The following is a 19,912-nucleotide window of genomic DNA, read 5'->3' on the forward strand; positions in this document are numbered from 1 at the left end:
TATGGACTGGTCAGGATCAGAACAGCATATCGCAATCTGAACTGGAGGGTGGCCAAAACGGCAAGACCACACGCCCTTGGCCGACACAGATGGAACTTCGTCGTTCAGCTGGCCATTCTGTGCATCAATAACAATAAGAACAAGAAGAACAAGAATTATGGTTGGATTTCGAGTACCTGTAGCCGAGGTTGGGTGGTAAATAATGGCTCTTGAATGGGCTCAGCCGGGAGAAGACGGCAGTCGGGACAAGTCGGGAACGTAGTTCACTGGCCGACCCTGATGAGTGATGAATGCCTTGGTCGCCCCAGAATATTAATGGAATCGTCCATCCATGATCTTTTGATTTCCTTCCAGCCTAGGGTTGGCCAGTACATGTGGAATGGATATCAATCATGTGAATGAGCTTTGTACTTCCGCAGCTCTGCTTTGTCTTCGGCAACAAAATAAAAACACACCCATTCCCTCCTCTTGGTATTATTAAAATAATTGTTTTATTATAACAGCACGCGACCTGTGTGGAACTTGACCGGCCTATCAGTGACGCTGTTTTACCATCCAAAAAAGCCTCACGGCATCGGCTTTGACTCGACCACGTTTTGCTACTTATATCCAGGCACCTTCTCCATCTCCCCATCCGCGTCCGTCGCGACTGTGTCTGATGCAGATGGAGAACAGGGCTACTGCGTGTGTCAAATACTGCCTCTCCAAAAAATAAAATCGCTCATCCCTACGGGATTTGACTTCCATCGTGTCTGCTGCTTCCCCGCAGTGCCACGGCAAAGTTCCCAAGTTCCATCCGCCCGCCGCCAAGTTGCCAACGCCCACTTCCACACCAGCAATTACCAAATAACAACGGTCTTGCATCTAGTCTCCTGCGCGTGATTTTGTCTCCAATTTGAATTCAACTGTCATCAGCGGACAGTTCCCGCGCCTTTTCTTCAAGCCCTTGATCTTCCCCTCTCCCCTCTCCCCTCTCTCCTCACGTTCTCGACTCCCTTTCCTTCCCCGACCTTCCTCTTAACCCCACGCATTCGTCCCTTCCATGTCCTCGGATCGACGTGTGCAGGACTAGACGCCAACCTGGTTCCCCATCGCTGCATGGGCCAAAAGGGAGTTCTACTCGACGGTGGTGACGACGAGGAAGCGTATTTCTCGCAAGGTGGCGAGCCATTCCCGGGGAGAAGCTTTTAACCGAACCGATCTCGTACCGATCTCTCTTCACCCCGGATCCGTTCACAGACCAACGCACCCCCGCGCTTTCCATTGTACATCATCTCGATAACCCGCCGATTCATGGAAAATGAAGATGGAAGCAGATCAGAGCGCCACAGCTCTCCCGACAGAACATAATGGGGCCGATAAAGAATTCGCGACATCGACCGGAGAGCGTGTCGAGCAACTGCCCAAGACTAAAACGAATGCGAATGGCGATGATCAGACTGCCACTAGCCAGAAACCGAACCCAAAGGATCCTTCAAGGCCTCGGAGGAAGAAGGCGCGGCGCGCCTGCTTTGCTTGTCAGCGAGCGCATTTGACGTGCGGTACGCTCCTGCCCTGCCCTGCTCTTTGTGGCCTGAGCGCCGACTAACAACACACTTGCAGGTGACGAGAGACCGTGTCAACGCTGCATCAAACGTGGACTCCAAGATGCCTGCCACGACGGTGTGCGCAAGAAGGCAAAGTACTTGCACGACGCCCCGGATGGCGCGTTGATGCCAGGAGCCGCTGGGAATAACTTTTACAGTAATTCATCGATTCCTAACAGCATTTCTCTAAACAGTGCAAACCCAGTCAATGCTGCCGCAAGTACTCAGAATTCGGGCGCGAATTTCTATCCCACACCGCAGTCGAACTATAACATGTACCAGGAAAATCCCATCGGTCACCAAAACGCTTTTCCGTCGCAATCCCCAGTTTCCCCAACGTTCAGCTTGAAAACCAACCCGACCCATCGAAATAGTACATCCGCACCTAATAACAATAATAATCCTGCTTTGACATCTTCAATACCCCAGCCGTCGACAACTGGTGTATCAACTGCCTCAAACCAGAGTCAGAATCCGATCGCCGGTCCTTTCTTCGACCCCAGTGATCCTGCGCTTTTCAATTTTGATCTATCGAGTATGAACTTTGAAAATCGTTACGGTGCGCTGGAATTTGGCATGCTCGGTCATATGGCCACTGGCGCTGGAGACTCTCCAGATTCAGGCACGCACCGAGGATCAATGGGCCGCAGCGGTTCGACGCAGTTTGCGTCCACACCCATCTCGGGGGCTGCTACTTTTGGCGAAAGCCCCCAGACGCAACAGCCTTTCATGTTCGGTGATCCTCTCTTAAATGAGTGGCCGAGCGGTCAGACCTCGGGCCACCCGCACGTGAACGTCGGCGTTTACCCGCAATCCAGCCAGGGCAATGTGATTCCAGGGCATTTATCCAAGCCTGATGCACCTCATGCATTTGCGATTGAAAGCGGGCCGACCAACTTCACTAGCCCGGGTGCGGCGGCCAGCCCGCAGATGACCAACACTGGATACGAAGAGCCGAGCGCGTTTAATAATATCGTCGCAAAATCCAACGGGTTACCCGTGAATGGGCAACAGCGTCCGCCGACTATCTCGACACCGAGCCTGAAACACCACACTCTACAAACAAGTAAACGACGTCAGCGCAACCCGTCAGCGGTCTACGAAAGTGTTAGGGAACCGTATGCGTACACTAGTCGCTTCCACAATTTGACAGCGTTCATCCAGCGGCGCTTTTCGCCGCAGAAGACGTTGCAAATTGCAAAAGCACTAGCGTCTATTCGACCGTCGTTTATTGCGACAACCAAAACCCTGAACCGGGACGATCTTATCTTCATGGAGAAATGCTTCCAACGAACATTATGGGAGTACGAGGATTTTATCAACGCGTGCGGTACGCCGACCATCGTTTGTCGTCGCACAGGGGAAGTCGCTGCTGTTGGGAAAGAGTTCAGTATTCTGACCGGATGGAAGAAGGAGGTGCTATTAGGCAAGGAGCCGAATCTAAATGTCAACACAGGCGGCTCGTCAGCTGCTAATTCGCGCAACGTAACGCCACGAGGGTCCAGTGAAGGCGCAGCTGGCCGTCCGCACCCTGTGTTCTTGGCCGAGCTACTTGACGACGACAGTGTGGTGGAATTCTATGAGGATTTCGCGCGACTGGCATTTGGTGATTCACGCGGTAGCGTGACCACGAAATGCAAGCTGCTCAAGTATAAAACCAAAGAGGATATGGAGACAGCTCAGTCGGATGACAGCAGCCAGCGGTGGAACAACCACCTGCGCAAGGGGGGGATTGCAAACGAGGCCGGGATGAACCAGTTAGGTTTCAAGGACGGCAAAGTAGAATGCGCATACTGCTGGACAGTCAAGCGCGACGTGTTTGACATACCCATGTTAATAGTGATGAACGTACGTTTTACCTCACCGACCCTTGTTTACTTTACGTGACGGATGAGCTGACCCAACCCAGTTTTTACCCTGCATTTGAGTGTTCAGTCTCTTACCTGTTTGATTATTTGATGTATATGGTTTATGGTTCGGTTACCGGAGGATACCCGGCGGTTTTTAAAAAGGTTGCTTCTTTGTTTATACTTACATTCCTGGGAATGAAAGGCACGGATAGGGTACAGCTTTTTGTGGCGGCTTGCCACATGTAAAAATATGAGGTCGAATCAATGTCCTTATGGCGCTCCCATCTGCTCTCATTTCGGTGGCTTCGGCGGTGTAAATGGTGACAGCGGCGTAGTTGACTGAAATCAGCATCCGTAGGCGATTAGTTCATTTCATTTTCAGGGGTCACCTAGCCCGGGTAGCTATCCGGTTATGTGAAGGACAGAAGTAAGCAGGATAGATCTAGAAGAATCCACTGCATGATTATGATAAGTCTCCCGAGTTCACCCCGCACGATCATCTCATTTTCTTATCGATACGCACCACTTCAAAATAATCATCGACACCCCTCCTTCCTCCACAACTAACTCTGAGCAGCCCGGCGAAGAAAAAAAAAAAAGAAAAAAGGAAAAAAGAAATGCCGTCCTCAACCCCCCGCCCCCCGGTCTCAGGCCCAGACTCCGGTCCCGAAACCCCATTCCCCATTCGCCTCTCTGGACCTGTGATCAAGGGATTCGGACGAGGGAGTAAAGAGGTAAAGTCACCACGCCACCTAAAAATAGAAGAGGGGAAGAGAGAAAAGCTAAGCAGCTCGCCGCGAACAGCTAGGCATCCCAACAGCGAACATCCCCGTCGACGGCTTAGAGGAGGCCCTCCCGAAAGAATTGGGGGTAGGCGTTTACTATGGTGTTGTTGCGCTGGACCCAGCTACAGACCCTTCATCTGGGGACGGGCAAGGGGGGCATAAAGCAAAGACGCCGATTCTTCCTGCCGTTCTGAGCATCGGCTATAATCCCTATTACAAGAACACGACGCGCTCAATTGTATGAATGCCATTCCGCTCACTTCCGTCACTTCCTCTCCGCGACACTCCCCCCTCAATCTGCCTGCCTATGAAGCAGACTAGTCCTAACAGGCGTAATAGGAAATTCACATCCTCCCATCCCTCACATCCCCGTCACCAACTGCGCCCGAAGAACAAAAAGTCCGCTTCCACAAGCTCCCTGACTTCTACGGCACGAAGCTCAATCTGCTGATGCTGGGGTATATCCGACCCGAATACGACTACGTCTCTGCGGAAGCCCTCATCGAGGATATCCGGGTTGATTGCGAGGTTGCGAGGGCGAGTCTGCTGCGCGCTGCGTATAGGGTCTACTTGGATGGGGAGGGGGAGGAGGGCGATGAGAAAATGAGGGAGCAGAGGGCTTGGTTGAGGTCGTTTTGATCGTTTGATCCGAACTTCCAAAACCGACTTCCATGATATAGATATTGATACGATAGATATACCTAGAATAAGAGTCCCCGGAAGGATTGAATAAAAATGACCTAATAGAAAAGAGATGCCTTGCAATGCCGAGACATGCCCAGAACGTGCCTAGAATGCCTAGAATGCCCAGGATGCCCGGCGGACATTGTTCCACCCCGACGTTACCGAGGAGTATGACGTCGACTGTCTGCCCTGGGATATATAGGAAGAAACCTTGTAGGGCTGATAACTCAGACAGATAGACCTTAATCATTTGTATTCTTTCCCCGCCACTTCTCTAACCCAATTGAATTGCCCTCCGTTGATTGGTTATTCGGATGCCTATGTCTAAACTATTTCAGTCGATCCGCCGCCGCAGCTCCACGTCCCGGCCGAAGCCCCGGTCCCCGCGTCGGCTTTATGTCGTCTCCGACACGCCCACTTTTGATAGCGCCAGCATTCGCCGCTTTGAGGCAGAGGGTTTCACGGTTGAATATCTCTCTTTTCCAGGGCAGAATGCAGATGCCAACCGGGATCGCAGGGAGCTGGAGCGGATTATCCATGATCGGGAGGATGACCTAGAGCCCGGAGAGAGGTATGCGATTGTGGGTAAGGACTCCCCGACAATGTTATACATAGGGCAGTGGTTGTTTGGAGAAGCATATTGATTTGGCTTATTGAATAGCGTACAACCGCCCCGCATATCTCATTCTGCTCTCGCACCACCAACAAACGAGCACAAACCCCTTCCCCCGTCTCTGCGCGCTGGTTGCATTCTATCCGGACACCCCGGAAGATGTGCTCAAGGAATTGCCTTCGCAACCCCGCCTTCCACCATCAACAACAGCGGCATCGACCTCAAATTCCGCCGCATTTGAAACACTCCCGGTGCTCCAGATCCAGATCCACCTGGCCGGATCTCAGAACCAGTGCTCTGCACTCTGGGACGATACCAACAAGCGGCACCGCTGCCATTTGCATTTCTACCCAGAGTCTGAGCTAGGATTTGCCGAATACCACTCATCCCAAGTCTACGACCGCGTCAGCTCAAGGCTGGCATGGAGTCGAGCATTGGAGTGTTTGAAACTCGGGTTTGGGTGGCCTGGTGGTGGGGGTAATTGGGAGGCGCCTGAGCCAGAACTTGTATGGGAAGGATATTGGAGGAATATCTATGAATCAGCGACTCGGCAGTTCCAGTCGAATTCAACGCCGGACATGCTCCATTTGATGGTTGGCGGGGGAGCCGGAGATCCTGATTTCGACCAGAACACAAGTGTGAATTGTCTTCCTTCTGGAATTGGAGGTTGGTTGTCCCTCCGATGTGCTGGAGAGGTATGCATGTGTAAGCTAACGCGAGCAGGATCATCGCCAACCGAGATCACTTCTTTCTATTCCTCCCAGTTTATTCCGTCCGGTCCACCCTCTCAGCACATTCGGCTGCTTACTCGCACCGCCGGTCCAGACCGTGTTGTGGATGAGCTCCTGCTCACCTTCGAGCATACGGAGGAGATACCCTGGTTGCTGCCTAAAGTGCCGCCAACTGGGCGTTTTGTCCGTATTCCCATCGTTATGACAGCCAACTTCTTAGCCGGAAAGATCGCCCGGCACAATATTTACTGGGATCAAGCAAGCGTACTGGTGCAGATTGGACTTCTAGACCCTGGTCTTATTCCATCTGGATTTAATACCATAGGACCGAATCGCGACGGAAATAGCGCCGTTGAGCGAATGCCAGTTGTGGGCGAGGAAGCTGTCGAGTGCGTTCTCACTTAAACTGGGAAGTCACCGTAATAATTAATAGACATGACCAAAAAAAAAAAAAAGGTAGCAATTATGGAGTAATAGCTTTGAACCTTGATTGTAGCTGTGCAAGTTCTGTGCTAACACCACCGGGGCTTTTTAGAGTCAAGAGACTTGCCTCCTGCGCCAGGGGCAGCACATCTTCAACTCTTTCGCGTCCGGAAGCAAGACCAGCGATAACAGCTCCAAGTAGGGTATCTCCTGCACCATTGACGCTGGCAATGGTCCCATCTGGTATTTCTGCAGCGGGTGGGAACAGTCGCATGTATATACCGCCGATAAGTTTCTCCGTACGTGCAGCACGAGAAAGGATATACGGACTGTACTCGGGATCCGTCAGACGAGGGTCGCCTGGCTTAAGCATCTGGGTTAGTAGTGCTCCCTTGGCCCCCAGCTTCGTAATTATGCACGGGAGGAATGGAAGAAGCTGGATGCTCTGCTGCGGTATGCCTGCATCGACGAGTGCAGCAGATGTCATCGCGACGAGCCGCTCTCTTGATCCAGACGAGGACATGCCCATTGCATCAACGATCTGCCACCAGCTGGCGGAGTCAAAGAGGCCATTCTCGCGGGCAGCAGCATACATTGCCGCCAGTTCGAACTCATTTGGCGCGGCGAGGCTCACGCTGTTGTTTGGAACGCATGCAGATTTCCCCACGGCTGCTTCAATATCGGGGCTTTTTTGGAAAAGGGCCCGTGACTTGGCAGCAGAGACGGGTTCGAAAGCAACTCGAGCACCGTTCTTGTTGGCCGCTGCGACCCATTTGGACAGTAGTTCTGGACTCCAGTTGGCGTCGACAACTACCCAATGCGGTTTTGTGCGGGAAACGATCGGTTTCCAGTAACCCTCAAAGTCCAATGTCGCCGCGGGGAGCTGCAAAATCCCCATATCGGCCATGGCCAAATGGAGATCTTTTTTCGCGTCGTTCACGGCAACGTACTGTGCTGTGCGTGCCCCAGACGACATGGGTAGCACCTGTACGCCGCTGGTGGGAAGGCCCTCTTGCCGTAGAGACGATAACGCGGCGCGGCCACCCAGGTCATCACCGACAACACTGCAAAACATGACGGAGGGACCTAGAGACCTCGACGCAAAGGCAACGTTGTGGCCCACCCCACCAAGACTTTGCTCGATGATAGCAGGGTTGGATGTCCGCAGCGCGGGTGTAGCCTCACGTCCTGCATTGGGAATGTAGTCGCATGCGAGATCTATCGCAAGAGACCCAGCAACCAAGATATCAGCTTTCTCTACTGGTGTTGCAGGTTTATCTTCTAAGCGGAATTTTGACTTAGTCTCTGAAGAAGAAGGAGCCTGGTCAGCCATGCCGATGGGTGGAATCGCTGGCATATATCTACGCAGGGACAATCTATATTAGGACATCCCGTTCCGTCGAAGGCTAAAGGCGACTCACTGTTTGCTAGACACTGTAGAACGGCCCAATTTCGAGAGCTCCACTGCGACCCGTGCTGCACGCTTGACATTTGCCTCAACTAAAGCCCGATTGGCTTCCACCGTTCTCCCGCCGCTGAGCTCCTTGATTTTTGCTAGAATGAATGGCGTGTTGTCGCTACCCCGATGGCCTTCAATATCCGCTAAACGGACAGCCTCATCAACAGCAGCATCGATTTCACTCTGGGGTATTGAATGTTCCGTTGGGACGGGGTTAGCCAAAAGAATCCCCGACGTAACCGGTAGCTTTGATTGTGCATCTGCAAGTTGTTAGCAAGTCCCTATACATTAGGGTGGTAAGATATCACTTACAGATAATAGCGGCCGCCTCTGCCTCATTTTCAATAACCTTTGGGCTTTTGATTCCGCTGTCGCGGCTAAAGAACGCCGGAATGTCAACAGACCCCTGGCGACCGTCTGCAAACGTTCCAACACAGACGCCCTCTGTCTCAAGGTATTCTAGTGTCCGAGGAATATCCAGAAAGCTTTTGCATCCGGAGCTGACAACAGCCACCGGGGTTCGACCGAGTTCGGTCAAATCAGCTTCTGCTTGTTAGCCCACGTCCGTTCCAAAGGGCTTCATAAACCATACCGGATATATCCATGGATGACTCCGCGCCGCGATGTACGCCACCTGCTAACATTAGCTTGGTAGCAGCGTAGGCAGAGTGTGGTACTTACCGAGTCCGCCTGTCCCAAAAACCCGGATACCGGCTAGATGCGCGAGGACCATAGTACCGGATACTGTTGTCCCTCCATGAAGCGGTTTTCCGGCCATGCCCTGCAATTGTTACTCAAACGCCCCGAGTTTGCATAATTGTACACTTACCAGGCCGCATATATAACCAAGATCCCGGCGGGACACTTTCAAGGCGTTCTTCTTTTCCGCTGTTGATGCTAGCTCGATAAGTTCATCGGCGAGGAGGCCGACTCGAGCCACGCCATTCAGGACACCAATTGTCGCGGGAACACCGCCATTGGCGCGCACAACGGTTTCTAGCAGCGAGGCCAATGCTACACTCTCCGGATATGGGAAGCCTGCGTCTGTTAGGAAAGGCCCTTACAACGAGGGCTTGATCGTACCATGTGTGTAAATGGTGGACTCTAAAGCCACCACTGGCTTCCCCGTAGCGACTGCATCTCGAACCTCCTCGGAAACCTGGAAGAATTTGCTCTGGGCAAAACTATGGTTTTGTCGTGTAGTGCGAGCAACGCCGGTGGCTGCTCCCAAACGGGATGCCCTGCAGAAGTGCCGGCTATACGAAGCCCTGGGTGCAAGCATAGTTACGAAACCAAAGCAAATAATCAAGCTGAAACAGTGAAGAACGACGAGAACAACAGCCTGGGGGGAAAAGGAATGGAGAAATGAGGGGACGGCGTAGAACTAGAAGTCTGAGCGCGGAGAGCGGAGCCGCGTGATTTGGCCGCGGCGGTCGCCGTATTGTATTGTGGTGTATTATTTGGAGGCAGAGGACCTTCAATCGGGACACCTCAGCATCACGCCGACCACTCCTCCCCATCTCTCGCCGCCGCCTATCCTCGTCGCCTTCTCGTTTCGACCCCTTCTCCTGGTGAGAACTCCTCAGCGCAGTCCGGTGCAAAGCTGCGCTTGCCACAATGAGGCCGTTTGCTACCGTTGTTACCGCGTTCTGCGGGCTTGTCCTGTCCAGCAGCTCTATAGTTTCCGCCCATTCCACCTCCACCTCGTCAAAAGCTGCGCTCCCCGCCGACTTTAAACCTCCCCAGGTGTTTAAGAATGTGAATCTGGTTCGAAATACAAATTTAGAAAAAGGTTATGCTCGCGAGACCATCAACGTCGTTGTTGAGAATGTGGATAAACAACCCCAGAGCGAGTACTATCTGTCCTTCCCATCGGACGTATTCGACCGTGTTGGAGGGCTAGAAGTCCGCAATAAAAAAGAGACAGAGAAAGGAAGGTTTGATGTGGAAGCTACAGAGCTTGCCTCGCCCAGGTAAGTTGCCGATGTCGCGGTCAATGGCTGATGCAGAAACCAGTTGGCCTCAGAACTAACCCGGGTTAATTAGTGACTTTCAATACTTCCTTGTCCGCTTGCCTGAGCCTCTTGCTCCCTCATCGCAGCTTACTCTTGGAATCTCGTACTCGCTCCTGAACTCTCTCCAGCCACGCCCGGCTGCCATTGAGCAGACGGATCGTCAGTTCCTCACCTACTCTTTCTCCGCATATGTACCTTCCGCCTACCAAACCTTGACACAGAAGACCAAAGTCAAGTTTGCAAGCACAAATGTGCCCGACTACACAACTACGGATCTCAAATCAGGCGTGGATCCCGAACGTCAGGGCTCGATCTACACCTATGGACCCTACGACACTGCCAAGCTCGCGTCGGGTACAAGCTACCCTGTTACTGTTCGCCATGAGTTTACGAAGCCGGTGATCACAGCCTCTCTGCTGGAACGTGACCTGGAAGTTTCTCACTGGGGTGGTAACCTGGCCACGGAAGAGCGCTACTGGCTCCGTAACAACGGTTCCAAGCTCCTAAACCAATTCTCTCGCGTGGACTGGACTATTTCGAACTACCAACAAGCCCCTTCATCAGCTGTTAGAGAGCTGAAATACCCCCTCAAGCCAGGCTCAGTGGACCCTTACTTCATTGATGACATCGGAAATGTCTCCACCAGCCGCTACCGCCCAGGGCTTAGGAACCGCGAAGGTAACCTGGACCTCAAACCCCGCTTCCCCATCTTTGGTGGCTGGAACTACAGCTTCCGCATTGGTTGGAACAACGATCTCTCGCGCTTTCTGCGCCAGGCAGCCTCTACCACCGATTCATATGTGCTCAAGGTCCCGTTCCTCGAGGGACCTAAGATGGGTGAAGGTATTCAGTACGAGAAGGTAGTTTTGCGTGTCATCCTCCCCGAGGGCGCTCGGAACGTGCGCTATGAGACTGTCGAAAGTACCTCCAGCAATGGACTGCCAGGTGCAAGCCAGATCCAATCATCGTTGTCCACTCACAAGACCTTCATGGATACCATTGGCCGCACTACTTTGACCCTTACTGTGAACGGCCTCACTGATGAGGCTCGCGACTCCCAGCTTCTGGTAAGTTTCCAAAATTTATTTACAACGTATATACGAAGATATTTCCCAGTCACTTACTTAGCAACTAGGTTGCCTACGAGTACTCCTTCTGGGATGGAATGCGCAAACCCATTACCATCACAATCGGTCTATTCAGTGTGTTTGCGGCAGCCTGGGCAGTTACAAACATCGATGTCAGCATCAAGAAGCGATAGTGTATCTTTAGTGTGCATGTCATTTCCTCTTCTTTCTTGGACCAGCAAAATAAGAGCATATATCGCGTCCTCACATATATAACATCTTTATACGGCGTAGGCTTGTTCAAAGAAATAAGGTAACATGGTTCTTATCCCCCCACCTTGCTAGTATAGCTAAAAGAACCAAAGCTGCCATCTAAACGTTAAATCGAATCGGATATACAATTATACAACACGCCCCTATTGTCTCATCAATGATAAAGGATAGAGAAGAAGGCACGCAGTTTTAACAGCACTCCGCCCACCTCTAATCAGAGCGTGAATAATGAGCTGAGATGAAATCCCCAACGCCAGAACACCCAGCAAAAGCAAACTCAATAGAAATAGATTAAACCAATAAGAAAATGCAATTCAATGTTTATTCCTCGAATTTCCTCTTGACTCCATTCCCGTTTACATGTGGTGGGACAGCCGGCCTTGCACGCGGTTTTCGATCATCAAAGTCGCCCCCCTGGGCACGCTTTTTCCAAGCCGTTTTGATAGCCGGCGCGGTGCGGATGAGGTCTTCCTCCGTAACGCGGTCCTCAATACTCTGTAATACCTTGTCCACAGTGGTGAAATGATTTGCGTCTGCTTTATCGTCGCGCACTCGGTGGAAACGCCATCGACCAGTCTCGTCCTTGGAGCATTCGACGATTGAGTCGTCCAGTGGCATCTGGAGGGCCTTTAGGTCTTCCCATTCAGACGGCGCAACGAACATCTCACCGAATGGTTGGTATTGATCATTATTGTGGAGGACGAAAAGGTGAAAGATGGGGAGAGCGTCATAGTCAGGGTACGGTTCTGTGATGCCGTCTGCTTCGTCGTCGGTGTCCGGTTCGAGGACGGGGAATTCGAGACGCAGCCGGAAGTCGATTGTGTTTTCGGCAGGAGGTTTCCATTTCAAAATGTGTTCATCAGTACCGATGCGGTACGGTGTGCTGCGGCAGGTGAAGATAAGTCCATCATTACCGTGGATTTTCTTCACTTTGGGGATCACTTCACGAAACATCATCTCGATACCGTAGCTGAACTGGGTAGATTTGTCTTCAACTGTGAAAACTCGGTGCTGTTTTTCTTCGGGGAAGCGCTCATAAAGCGCGTTATACGGCTTCAGAACCTTCTCCTTAAAGTATGCGAGACGTTTGTCGAGAGTGCGGTGCATCAGGCTCTGGCCGTCCAATACGAGGCAGTCAAAGACGAGAAACTTTAGCTGCTGGGTGCCATCATCGTATGTGTCATTGACAAGCTCGCCATCCACCAGCGTATCCACGTGAAAAGACTGGAAGGTATCATCGTTTGGCAGGGGAAAGTGCAGGTTTGGAACGTAGCGGTACTCGTTCTTGCGATCGATCAGGTAGTGAATTTCCGGATTGTCGGAGTCTGGATCTCCGCGCGCAAAGTACATGAGACAGCGGATGCCGTCCGTCTTTTCGCATACATAATAATCTTCACGTTGTAACTCGGTGAGGTGGTGCCTGGAAAAGCTGACCGGTTGGGCGCCGGGGAAGCTGAGGTTTTTGCGACCTAGTAGCTCTGCGACCTCCCTGCGGAATTGATCAGCCAGCTCAGGCTCAGCCTTCATGCCGACGGCATCGAGATCAGGCACAGAGTTCCCCATCTTCCCCCTGGTTTCTCTTTTATTGTTTCGGGATCTGGCGATAGATGTGCGAACGGAGTGCGGATCAAGGGAGTTGGTTTAATCGCTCGTTGGCTCTTTCTCACTGGCCCGTAGGCGCAGAGAGATCAAATACAGGTGGCTGCACCGCGAAGAGAAGTTCCGGCCGCAGGGAGGGAGTTCGCGAGTATGGGTGGACTTTGTTGAGATGCGATTTGCTTTGAAGAATGGAGTGCTCTTTGTTCTTTCCTGGGATCTTCGGCGACGACGAAGCTTAGTGCCTCAGGCAACTAATTGTGTGTTCGGGAGGATCCGCAACGCAGCGGCCTTAATTTCAAGGCTCTAAGGCAAGTGCGAATTTGAAATGTATAAAATAAGTACGATTTAATATATATAAACATCGACAGCTCCTTAACTCGTGGGGGGTATCGTATTGTCAGAACAGGCAAAAATCAAATCAAACAGGCAGCCAAGTTCCCATGGCAAAAGAGTATTCCACCAACGCCTGCACCTAACCGGTTCGCCCAACAGAAACGAAGGTACAATACTGTCATCACTCATTGTAAGAAGATAGTGGAGTGAGATAGCAAGACAAGAATATGATGTTTGCCACAGCCTCTATGAGCCCGCCGCCACCGGAGTTTTCCTCGTAGCATCAGGCGTGGTCAGATCGGCATTATCCAAGTCAATATCACCTGGGGCATCCGTTATATCGATATCGTCCATCGGTTGAAAGAGATTCCCCTCGATTGGACTGTTGACTTGGTCGCCAGTTGAGAAGAGCCCGCCACCGCGGGCGCCACCTAGCGCATGTGAAAGCATCTCCTTGATTCGTACATACTGATACTTCTTCTTGGTAGATATCAAAGTGTGGCTGACCAGCGGTTGCGGTTGGGAGCGCGAAATTGCCGCCATGACAGCATCCTTCTCTTCGTCTGAGTCGACAGGACCATTGTTCTCCAAGTCGTCTTGGAGCGGGGCGTTTGCGTCGATGGCCGCCTCTATTAACCATTAGTATATCACACCCCACAATTTGTTCAATACGGTAAACATACTCTGCTGACGAGCCTGGTTCTTCTTCTGATATGCCTGGAGTAACATGTCATACGGCAAGGACCGCCCAGGCACGGCACGCTTCGCACCCATGGAATGACTCTTGCAAGTCAATGACCGGGCACACTGAGCACCATTCGGCAGAGGAACACCACATTGCTTCTCAACATCAACAGGTCCCTTCGGCTTCGGCGCCTTTGGCTTCTGTTCTTCCTTCTTCTTTTTCTTCTTCGGCTCCTTATCCTTGTTATCGTCATCACCCTCCGCCTTGCGCTTCTTGCCTTTCTTCGTCCCATCTTCTGCCATACCCTTGACGGCGCTCTTCTTTGCGCTTTTCTGAGCCTTCATCGAATCATCTTCGTCGGCTCTATCGCCACCCGCACCATCCTCATCGCCCTCTTTCTCTCCGGCCTTGGCCCTATTAGCCGCATCCCGAGCCTCCTTCTTCTTCCGCGCCTTCTCCTGCTTCGCCCTTATACATCCCCTGATATGCTCTGCAGCATTCTGCTTGAGGACCGGCCTCTTGCAGGTCTTACAAACCACAGTCTCGATGTGGTCTTCTTCGCGCGGTTTTCCAGTGGGGAAAACAGACATCGTCTTCTCATCGATCTCCGGCAGGATCGGCGACGAGCCAGGGGAATCGGGTGGCTCTTTGTTGTCTGGGAAGCAGCAAACACAACCGGCCGTCAGTAACCGCTGGAAGGAAAGCTCGGATCATGATCGAGTTATCCTCACCCTTCTTTTTCCCTAGTTTGCCTGCCTTCTTCAGCTTGATCTTGCCCGGCTTGGTATCCTTCTCGGAGAACTTGAATCCCGATGCATCGATGAAGCTTCCAGAGCCCGATGCGGCCGGTGACGCTGCATTATTGAAAAATAAAAGGTTAGCACATTTTAATAGTAGCCCAGGAGTGATAACGGTGGCTATAGATGGATTGGATGGTGATTTCGAGGATACTGGGCCTAAAAGCATACCTCGACCGATGTCGCCGTTTGTAGGCATAATCACGGTGCAACAGGTTTCCGTAGCACTTTCCCACAACAAACGGGCAAGCAAAATAATAATAATAATAACGAATGACTGCGACCTATACCAGTGGACCTGAATTCGATAAATTTGATTGCGTGTATGGGCCAAGCCTTTGGTCGGCCCTTTCCATGTCGTCGTTCATCAAAGATGGGGCAGCCGCATCAGGAATGTCACGTGTTACGCTAGGTGACCGACAGAGGCCGACTGTGAAAGTGTGTTGACTATAGTTAGCTAACTAGTTGGTCAACTAACTTACTGATAAGTTGACTAACTAGTTATAACGAATGTCTCGCTCTGGTTCAAAATTACCTACTTAAATAGAATAATAGATAAATACCGAAAAAAGAATATCATCATCATAATCATGATCATAAATAATAGTAATACTACTAAACAATAGATATGGTTTTTATATCCAACAGGGCTATGATGGGAAAATTGGTAAAATTGAGACCAAGGCTTTGTCACCTTGAGATCAGGACCCATACACAATGTCACCAATATTCTCAAAAATGAATAAATCGCAACACTTTTTCTTTTTCATGCTTCTGCATTCCCCTTCCCCAAGACGATCCAGCGTCGATCTAGGTTTGATAGAGCATTCCGACATCCTACTCTGTGTCACTGAAGGCGAGAGAAATAAGTAGAGAACTTTATACACGGGTAGAATTCAAGGCGGATTAGAAGTTAGAGGATAAATTTAGCGCTGTCGAGATACGTTAGCTTTGCCTTTATGAAACGGCCATTAAGAGTAACTCACACGTCCGCGTCGTCCCCCAGACGGCTGTCCTTGTACAGGGGTTGCTTGAGAGTAAAACTGAGGAGGGTACTGATACATCTGGGCTGTGCTCATGACAGGGCTGAATTGTTGAGGTGCATAAGGTGACTGGTTGAGCAATGGCCCCGGATTGACTTGGCCTGGGGCTGCCGACATGGGACCAGGTTGGCTTTGCATGCCCCGAAGGTTGTCCGATCCAGCAGGGTATCCGTAGTCAGAATTTCCCAGGGGTGGATAGAGGCCACCGGATGATACACCCCGAGATTGCGCTGCGAGGAATGCTTGATACTGCATCTGTTGTTGTGCGAGAGGTATCATAGGATCCTGACCGAAGCTGGCCCCATTAACGCTGCCGATCCCATTCAAAGCATTCATGGTACCGGCAGAACCAAGGCTACCAACGCCATTGACAGGGTAAGGCCCAAATTGCCCTGGATTCTGGGGCTGTTCGGTTGGCAAAGACCGGGCGCCATCAAGATTTTGATTCATGGTGGGAAACTGTCCGCTATACTGCCTATCCATGGACGGCTGCGAAGGATAATTGGAAGACGCCTGTCGAGAATTGGGGCGATGCTGTTGTTTCTCGGGATTGGAAGCGTGGCCGGTACCCTCACGGCCGTGGTGATGATTATCACGAGAGCTACCCCGCGCAGAAAGACCAACTTCATCCATCAAACGTTTGTAACCCTGGCTCGGTGTGGCTTTGAGTTTGGTAAGAACTTTCGAGACGTTCTTTACGACTTCTGCTCGCATCGACTCATCAAAGAATGGTGTTGTCAGAACCTTGAAAATCAATGTGGCACCGGAGGTTTGGTCACTCAAGATTTTCTCCAGCACCTCGTCCCCTGGGCTAAAGAATAGGGCTTTCAACACAATTTCGCGAGCTTCCGGCTCGTTCCGTTGGTTGATTACCTTGAGAACCGTCAGATACGCAACTTTGTGAGTGCAGAGGTGCACTAGGTGAGGAACCAATCTTGGCGCCAGCACAGTGCGACGATGGGGGAATGTGCAGGTATCCAGGAACCAAGTAAGCAATAGAGCGCCGTTGGCATTGGTGGCGAGCTGTACACTATGAAGAGCGATCGCTGCTGCGAGCATCCGCTGTTGATCCTTCGTAGCATGATGGCTTTCGAGACAGGCACGCATAGCTCGAGCTCCAAATCGTCCTTGCGAAACCTCCCACATCCGGCTTAGCATAGTCTCGAAAACAAAATCATTGTAGGGGGACCCAAAGCGCAGGCAGCATTGGAGGACATAGTTCCCGTATTGGTCCAGGAATAGAGGCACAGTGTAGGGTCGAAGAGCGTCAACGATCATCCGCATCTGAATCGGCGTTTTGGCGACATCAATAATCTTTTGTGCTGCCCAGGTACCATTCTTGTGTACGCCAATTTCACCAAGATGAGGTGCGATCGGAACTAACATTTGTTCTTTCGTAGGCTCGGAGCAGAACTCGAATAGTTTCTGGACAACGGTGTTACCGAGATAGTCGGAAGCAAGCTCCGCAATTTCGGGGAGCATTGCCACCGCCGTCTCCTCAATTTCCTGAATTGAACAGGCTCCATTATCGATCCTTTTGCGAATGTCACGAAGGCGAGGGGCATCAAACATTCTAGTTTGGTTCGGTTCAGGAATCGATGGAATCTCGTCGTTGAATCCTTGAAAGCTAATCGCCTGCTGAATATTTGCAGTAATCTTGGCGGCGTCATCGTCAGTTGCCCCGAATTCTTTGACGATCTGTACCATTTCAGGCTGGAGATCAGGAAGTGAAGGTAGCTGAGGAACACTTGTTCCGCTGCTGAACCTTTCCGCATCGGGGGCGGTTGATTTTGTGTTTGGATCCGGCGTTGGTGAAGGTTGGGTACCGTTGACGCCAGGTGTCCCAGCGTTAGATGATCCAGGCACTTTGGCGTATCCGATTCGAACAGGACCGGCACCAGGGAAAATTTCCTTTCCGTTGAGCAATGACTTGGCTTGGACAGCGCTCTCAATACGCTCAAAGTTGACAAATCCACAGTTCTTATGAGTCAGTACACGCGTGGACTCGATTTTGCCGTACATGCTGAAAATAGCCTCCAAAGACGTCACAGTCGTGGAAACGGGGATACTACCTATCCAGAGGGCCCGAGTTGGGCCATCTTGGTTGTTCTCGTCAACCAAGTCCGCAGTAGTGCGAAGTCCTATGTTGGCCCCACCGCCTCCAGCTAGATGCATCATTTGAACAGCTTCTGTCAGGTCATCATATTCGCCAGTTTCGGCAATGTTCAAATCGGCAGCACTAAAACTATTTTCCAAACGAGACGGTGTTGCAAGATAGTTGCGAATGGATGATCGCTGCGGAGGAGCCTCGAGAATCCCTGCTGTCCTTGCACGGGGTCGATTAGCTGTCGCATGGTTTGCAAACGCCTGCACTGCCAGGTTGTGTTGATGAATCTGAGCCTGAGTTGCGGCTAGTTGGGCAGCTGTGGCAGCTGCGGATGGTGTAACAGTTCCCGAGGGGAGTTGTGAGTAGCGACTTTCGTACTCGAGGTCTTCATCATCAGCATACTTTTCCTTCGCATTGACCGAGTAAGAGCGGATTCGACTGTTGTTTTTTATCATCGCTAGCTCAGCAAGAAGCGGAGGAAGCGAGGACGTCTGTTGCTGCTGCTGTTGCTGCTGCTGCTGTAGTAGAACGTCAACGGGCGGTCGTACAAGATTGGCCCGAGCTTGCTGCGGGGTTTCCGCGAGACCAAGGTAGTCCAAAGTCTTCACATCACTATCTGTGAGTCCGTCTCGCGAGAAGGACGATTGACTAGGTGAAGTCGGTCCCTCGGAAGACCTAATGCTGGTGAGGGTCGTTGCTCGGTCACGGCCGGTGCCCCAGTTCGTGGAGAATAGTGACGGGCCGAATGGTCCTGAAGACCCCAGGAAGTTGGTGCGTTGCGGCATTGACCCAGCCCGAAGGCGTGAAAGATTACCTGTGCCGCTGCTACCCATGGTTGCTGGGGGCTTGATGCCTGTGTCGATACCAGACACACCAGTGGGTCTAAACGGGCTGGTGGAAGGCGTGGGCCTGGAAGATTGGGACATGAAAGGCTGCTGAAGGTTCGCCTCGTTGAGAGCGCCGACTGGAGAAAATCGAGACGGGACTGTACCAGCTCGAGTTCTTCGTGCAGGCCCGTTCACTGAACTACTTGTAGGAGGCACTAGGTCCGGAAAACCCTCCTGGCTGGGTGACTCGGGAATATTTTCACGTAGCGGGGTGGAATGGCCGCTAGTTGGAGGACCCCAAAACGGAGAGACGCCTTCTTCCGCTTGTATCTCGCGTGCACTATAGTAATCACAGCTGTTAACGACGGCTAACGTTTGAATTCGTCCCCGAGATAAATCACCTACCGTTTTGAGTACAAGCGGGCACCAAGTTCGTGAGAAGGGGATCCAGCCCCTAATCTTGCACTTCCAATTGAGCCTGCAGCGCCATTGAGACTAGTAGACGGCCCAAATGGAGGCTTAATGGCAGCATTTGCGGACGAATCACTTGGAGAACTGCGACCAGTAGAAGTCCCAGACATGGGTTGGGTGGTAGGAATATAATTGAGGCTCATATGGCCCTCGGGCCGTGTCACCGGTAGCATTATGTACTGGTACCTCCGCCACGAAACTTGGTAATATGTTGTCTTGGCAAGAGCTGCAGAGCCTTTGTGTTATGCGGTGGCCACAACGTATAAATATCCTGCGCGATCGGATCTCAACCCACGACAACCATAAGTTCAATGCTGATGCTTCAGAGAATAGTGGGATATTAACCGTGCACCACAAGTCGGACGACAATCAACGCAATGAAAAATGTCTCAGACTGCGTGTTGCATCAGGGCTTTGCTTGATTCAGGTAATGCGTGCGACGGCGGGGTTGACCGGAAGAATCGCCCGAGTGAATACGTAAGCTCGAATGAAGCTGAAGTGGAGGCTAGGGAGATGAGTTGGATGGGCAATCCGCCAGCGTTCGGTCGTTAGGCGTCGAGATCA

At 51.6% G+C, this 19,912-nt stretch overlaps 7 protein-coding genes across 7 annotated transcripts; 4 read left to right on the forward strand and 3 right to left on the reverse strand.

Moving 5' to 3' along the window:
- Positions 1–1,300: 1,300 nt before the first annotated feature.
- ASPSYDRAFT_153561 (Zn(II)2Cys6 transcription factor domain-containing protein) lies at positions 1,301–3,473 on the forward strand (the record flags this gene model as incomplete). The annotated part of the gene is made up of 2 exons (XM_040842295.1): positions 1,301–1,541; positions 1,603–3,473. 2 exons carry the CDS (start codon positions 1,301–1,303, stop codon positions 3,471–3,473), a joined length of 2,112 nt encoding a protein of 703 aa, XP_040701653.1.
- A 310-nt stretch (positions 3,474–3,783) lies between these two features.
- Positions 3,784–5,040, forward strand: fmn1 (riboflavin kinase). Its single transcript, XM_040839730.1, has 3 exons — positions 3,784–4,170; positions 4,241–4,459; positions 4,561–5,040. Exons 1-3 carry the CDS (start codon positions 4,054–4,056, stop codon positions 4,858–4,860), a joined length of 636 nt encoding a protein of 211 aa, XP_040701654.1. The 5' UTR covers positions 3,784–4,053; the 3' UTR covers positions 4,861–5,040.
- A 185-nt stretch (positions 5,041–5,225) lies between these two features.
- ASPSYDRAFT_152571 (dienelactone hydrolase) lies at positions 5,226–6,654 on the forward strand (the record flags this gene model as incomplete). Its single annotated transcript, XM_040842208.1, has 3 exons — positions 5,226–5,490; positions 5,567–6,184; positions 6,239–6,654. The coding sequence occupies 3 exons, from the start codon at positions 5,226–5,228 to the stop codon at positions 6,652–6,654; spliced, it is 1,299 nt and encodes a 432-aa protein (XP_040701655.1).
- Positions 6,655–6,712: 58 nt separating this feature from the next.
- Positions 6,713–9,413, reverse strand: ASPSYDRAFT_153295 (pseudouridine-5'-phosphate glycosidase/carbohydrate kinase family protein; the record flags this gene model as incomplete). Its single annotated transcript, XM_040842268.1, has 7 exons — positions 6,713–8,048; positions 8,106–8,391; positions 8,444–8,674; positions 8,724–8,768; positions 8,813–8,912; positions 8,961–9,169; positions 9,215–9,413. The coding sequence occupies 7 exons, from the start codon at positions 9,411–9,413 to the stop codon at positions 6,713–6,715; spliced, it is 2,406 nt and encodes an 801-aa protein (XP_040701656.1).
- Positions 9,414–9,748: 335 nt separating this feature from the next.
- Positions 9,749–11,407, forward strand: ASPSYDRAFT_153751 (dolichyl-diphosphooligosaccharide--protein glycotransferase subunit OST1; the record flags this gene model as incomplete). Its single annotated transcript, XM_040842316.1, has 3 exons — positions 9,749–10,104; positions 10,178–11,213; positions 11,282–11,407. The coding sequence occupies 3 exons, from the start codon at positions 9,749–9,751 to the stop codon at positions 11,405–11,407; spliced, it is 1,518 nt and encodes a 505-aa protein (XP_040701657.1).
- Positions 11,408–11,807: 400 nt separating this feature from the next.
- On the reverse strand, positions 11,808–15,099 carry ASPSYDRAFT_58446 (uncharacterized protein; the record flags this gene model as incomplete). The annotated part of the gene is made up of 5 exons (XM_040849533.1): positions 11,808–13,007; positions 13,683–14,047; positions 14,102–14,758; positions 14,835–14,957; positions 15,072–15,099. 5 exons carry the CDS (start codon positions 15,097–15,099, stop codon positions 11,808–11,810), a joined length of 2,373 nt encoding a protein of 790 aa, XP_040701658.1.
- Positions 15,100–15,871: 772 nt separating this feature from the next.
- ASPSYDRAFT_153275 (putative RNA binding protein Jsn1) lies at positions 15,872–19,521 on the reverse strand (the record flags this gene model as incomplete). The annotated part of the gene is made up of 2 exons (XM_040842264.1): positions 15,872–19,217; positions 19,283–19,521. The coding sequence occupies 2 exons, from the start codon at positions 19,519–19,521 to the stop codon at positions 15,872–15,874; spliced, it is 3,585 nt and encodes a 1,194-aa protein (XP_040701659.1).
- Positions 19,522–19,912: the final 391 nt, after the last annotated feature.

Source organism: Aspergillus sydowii (genome assembly GCF_001890705.1).
Source record: "Aspergillus sydowii CBS 593.65 unplaced genomic scaffold ASPSYscaffold_6, whole genome shotgun sequence".
Taxonomy (NCBI): Eukaryota; Fungi; Ascomycota; class Eurotiomycetes; order Eurotiales; family Aspergillaceae; genus Aspergillus; species Aspergillus sydowii.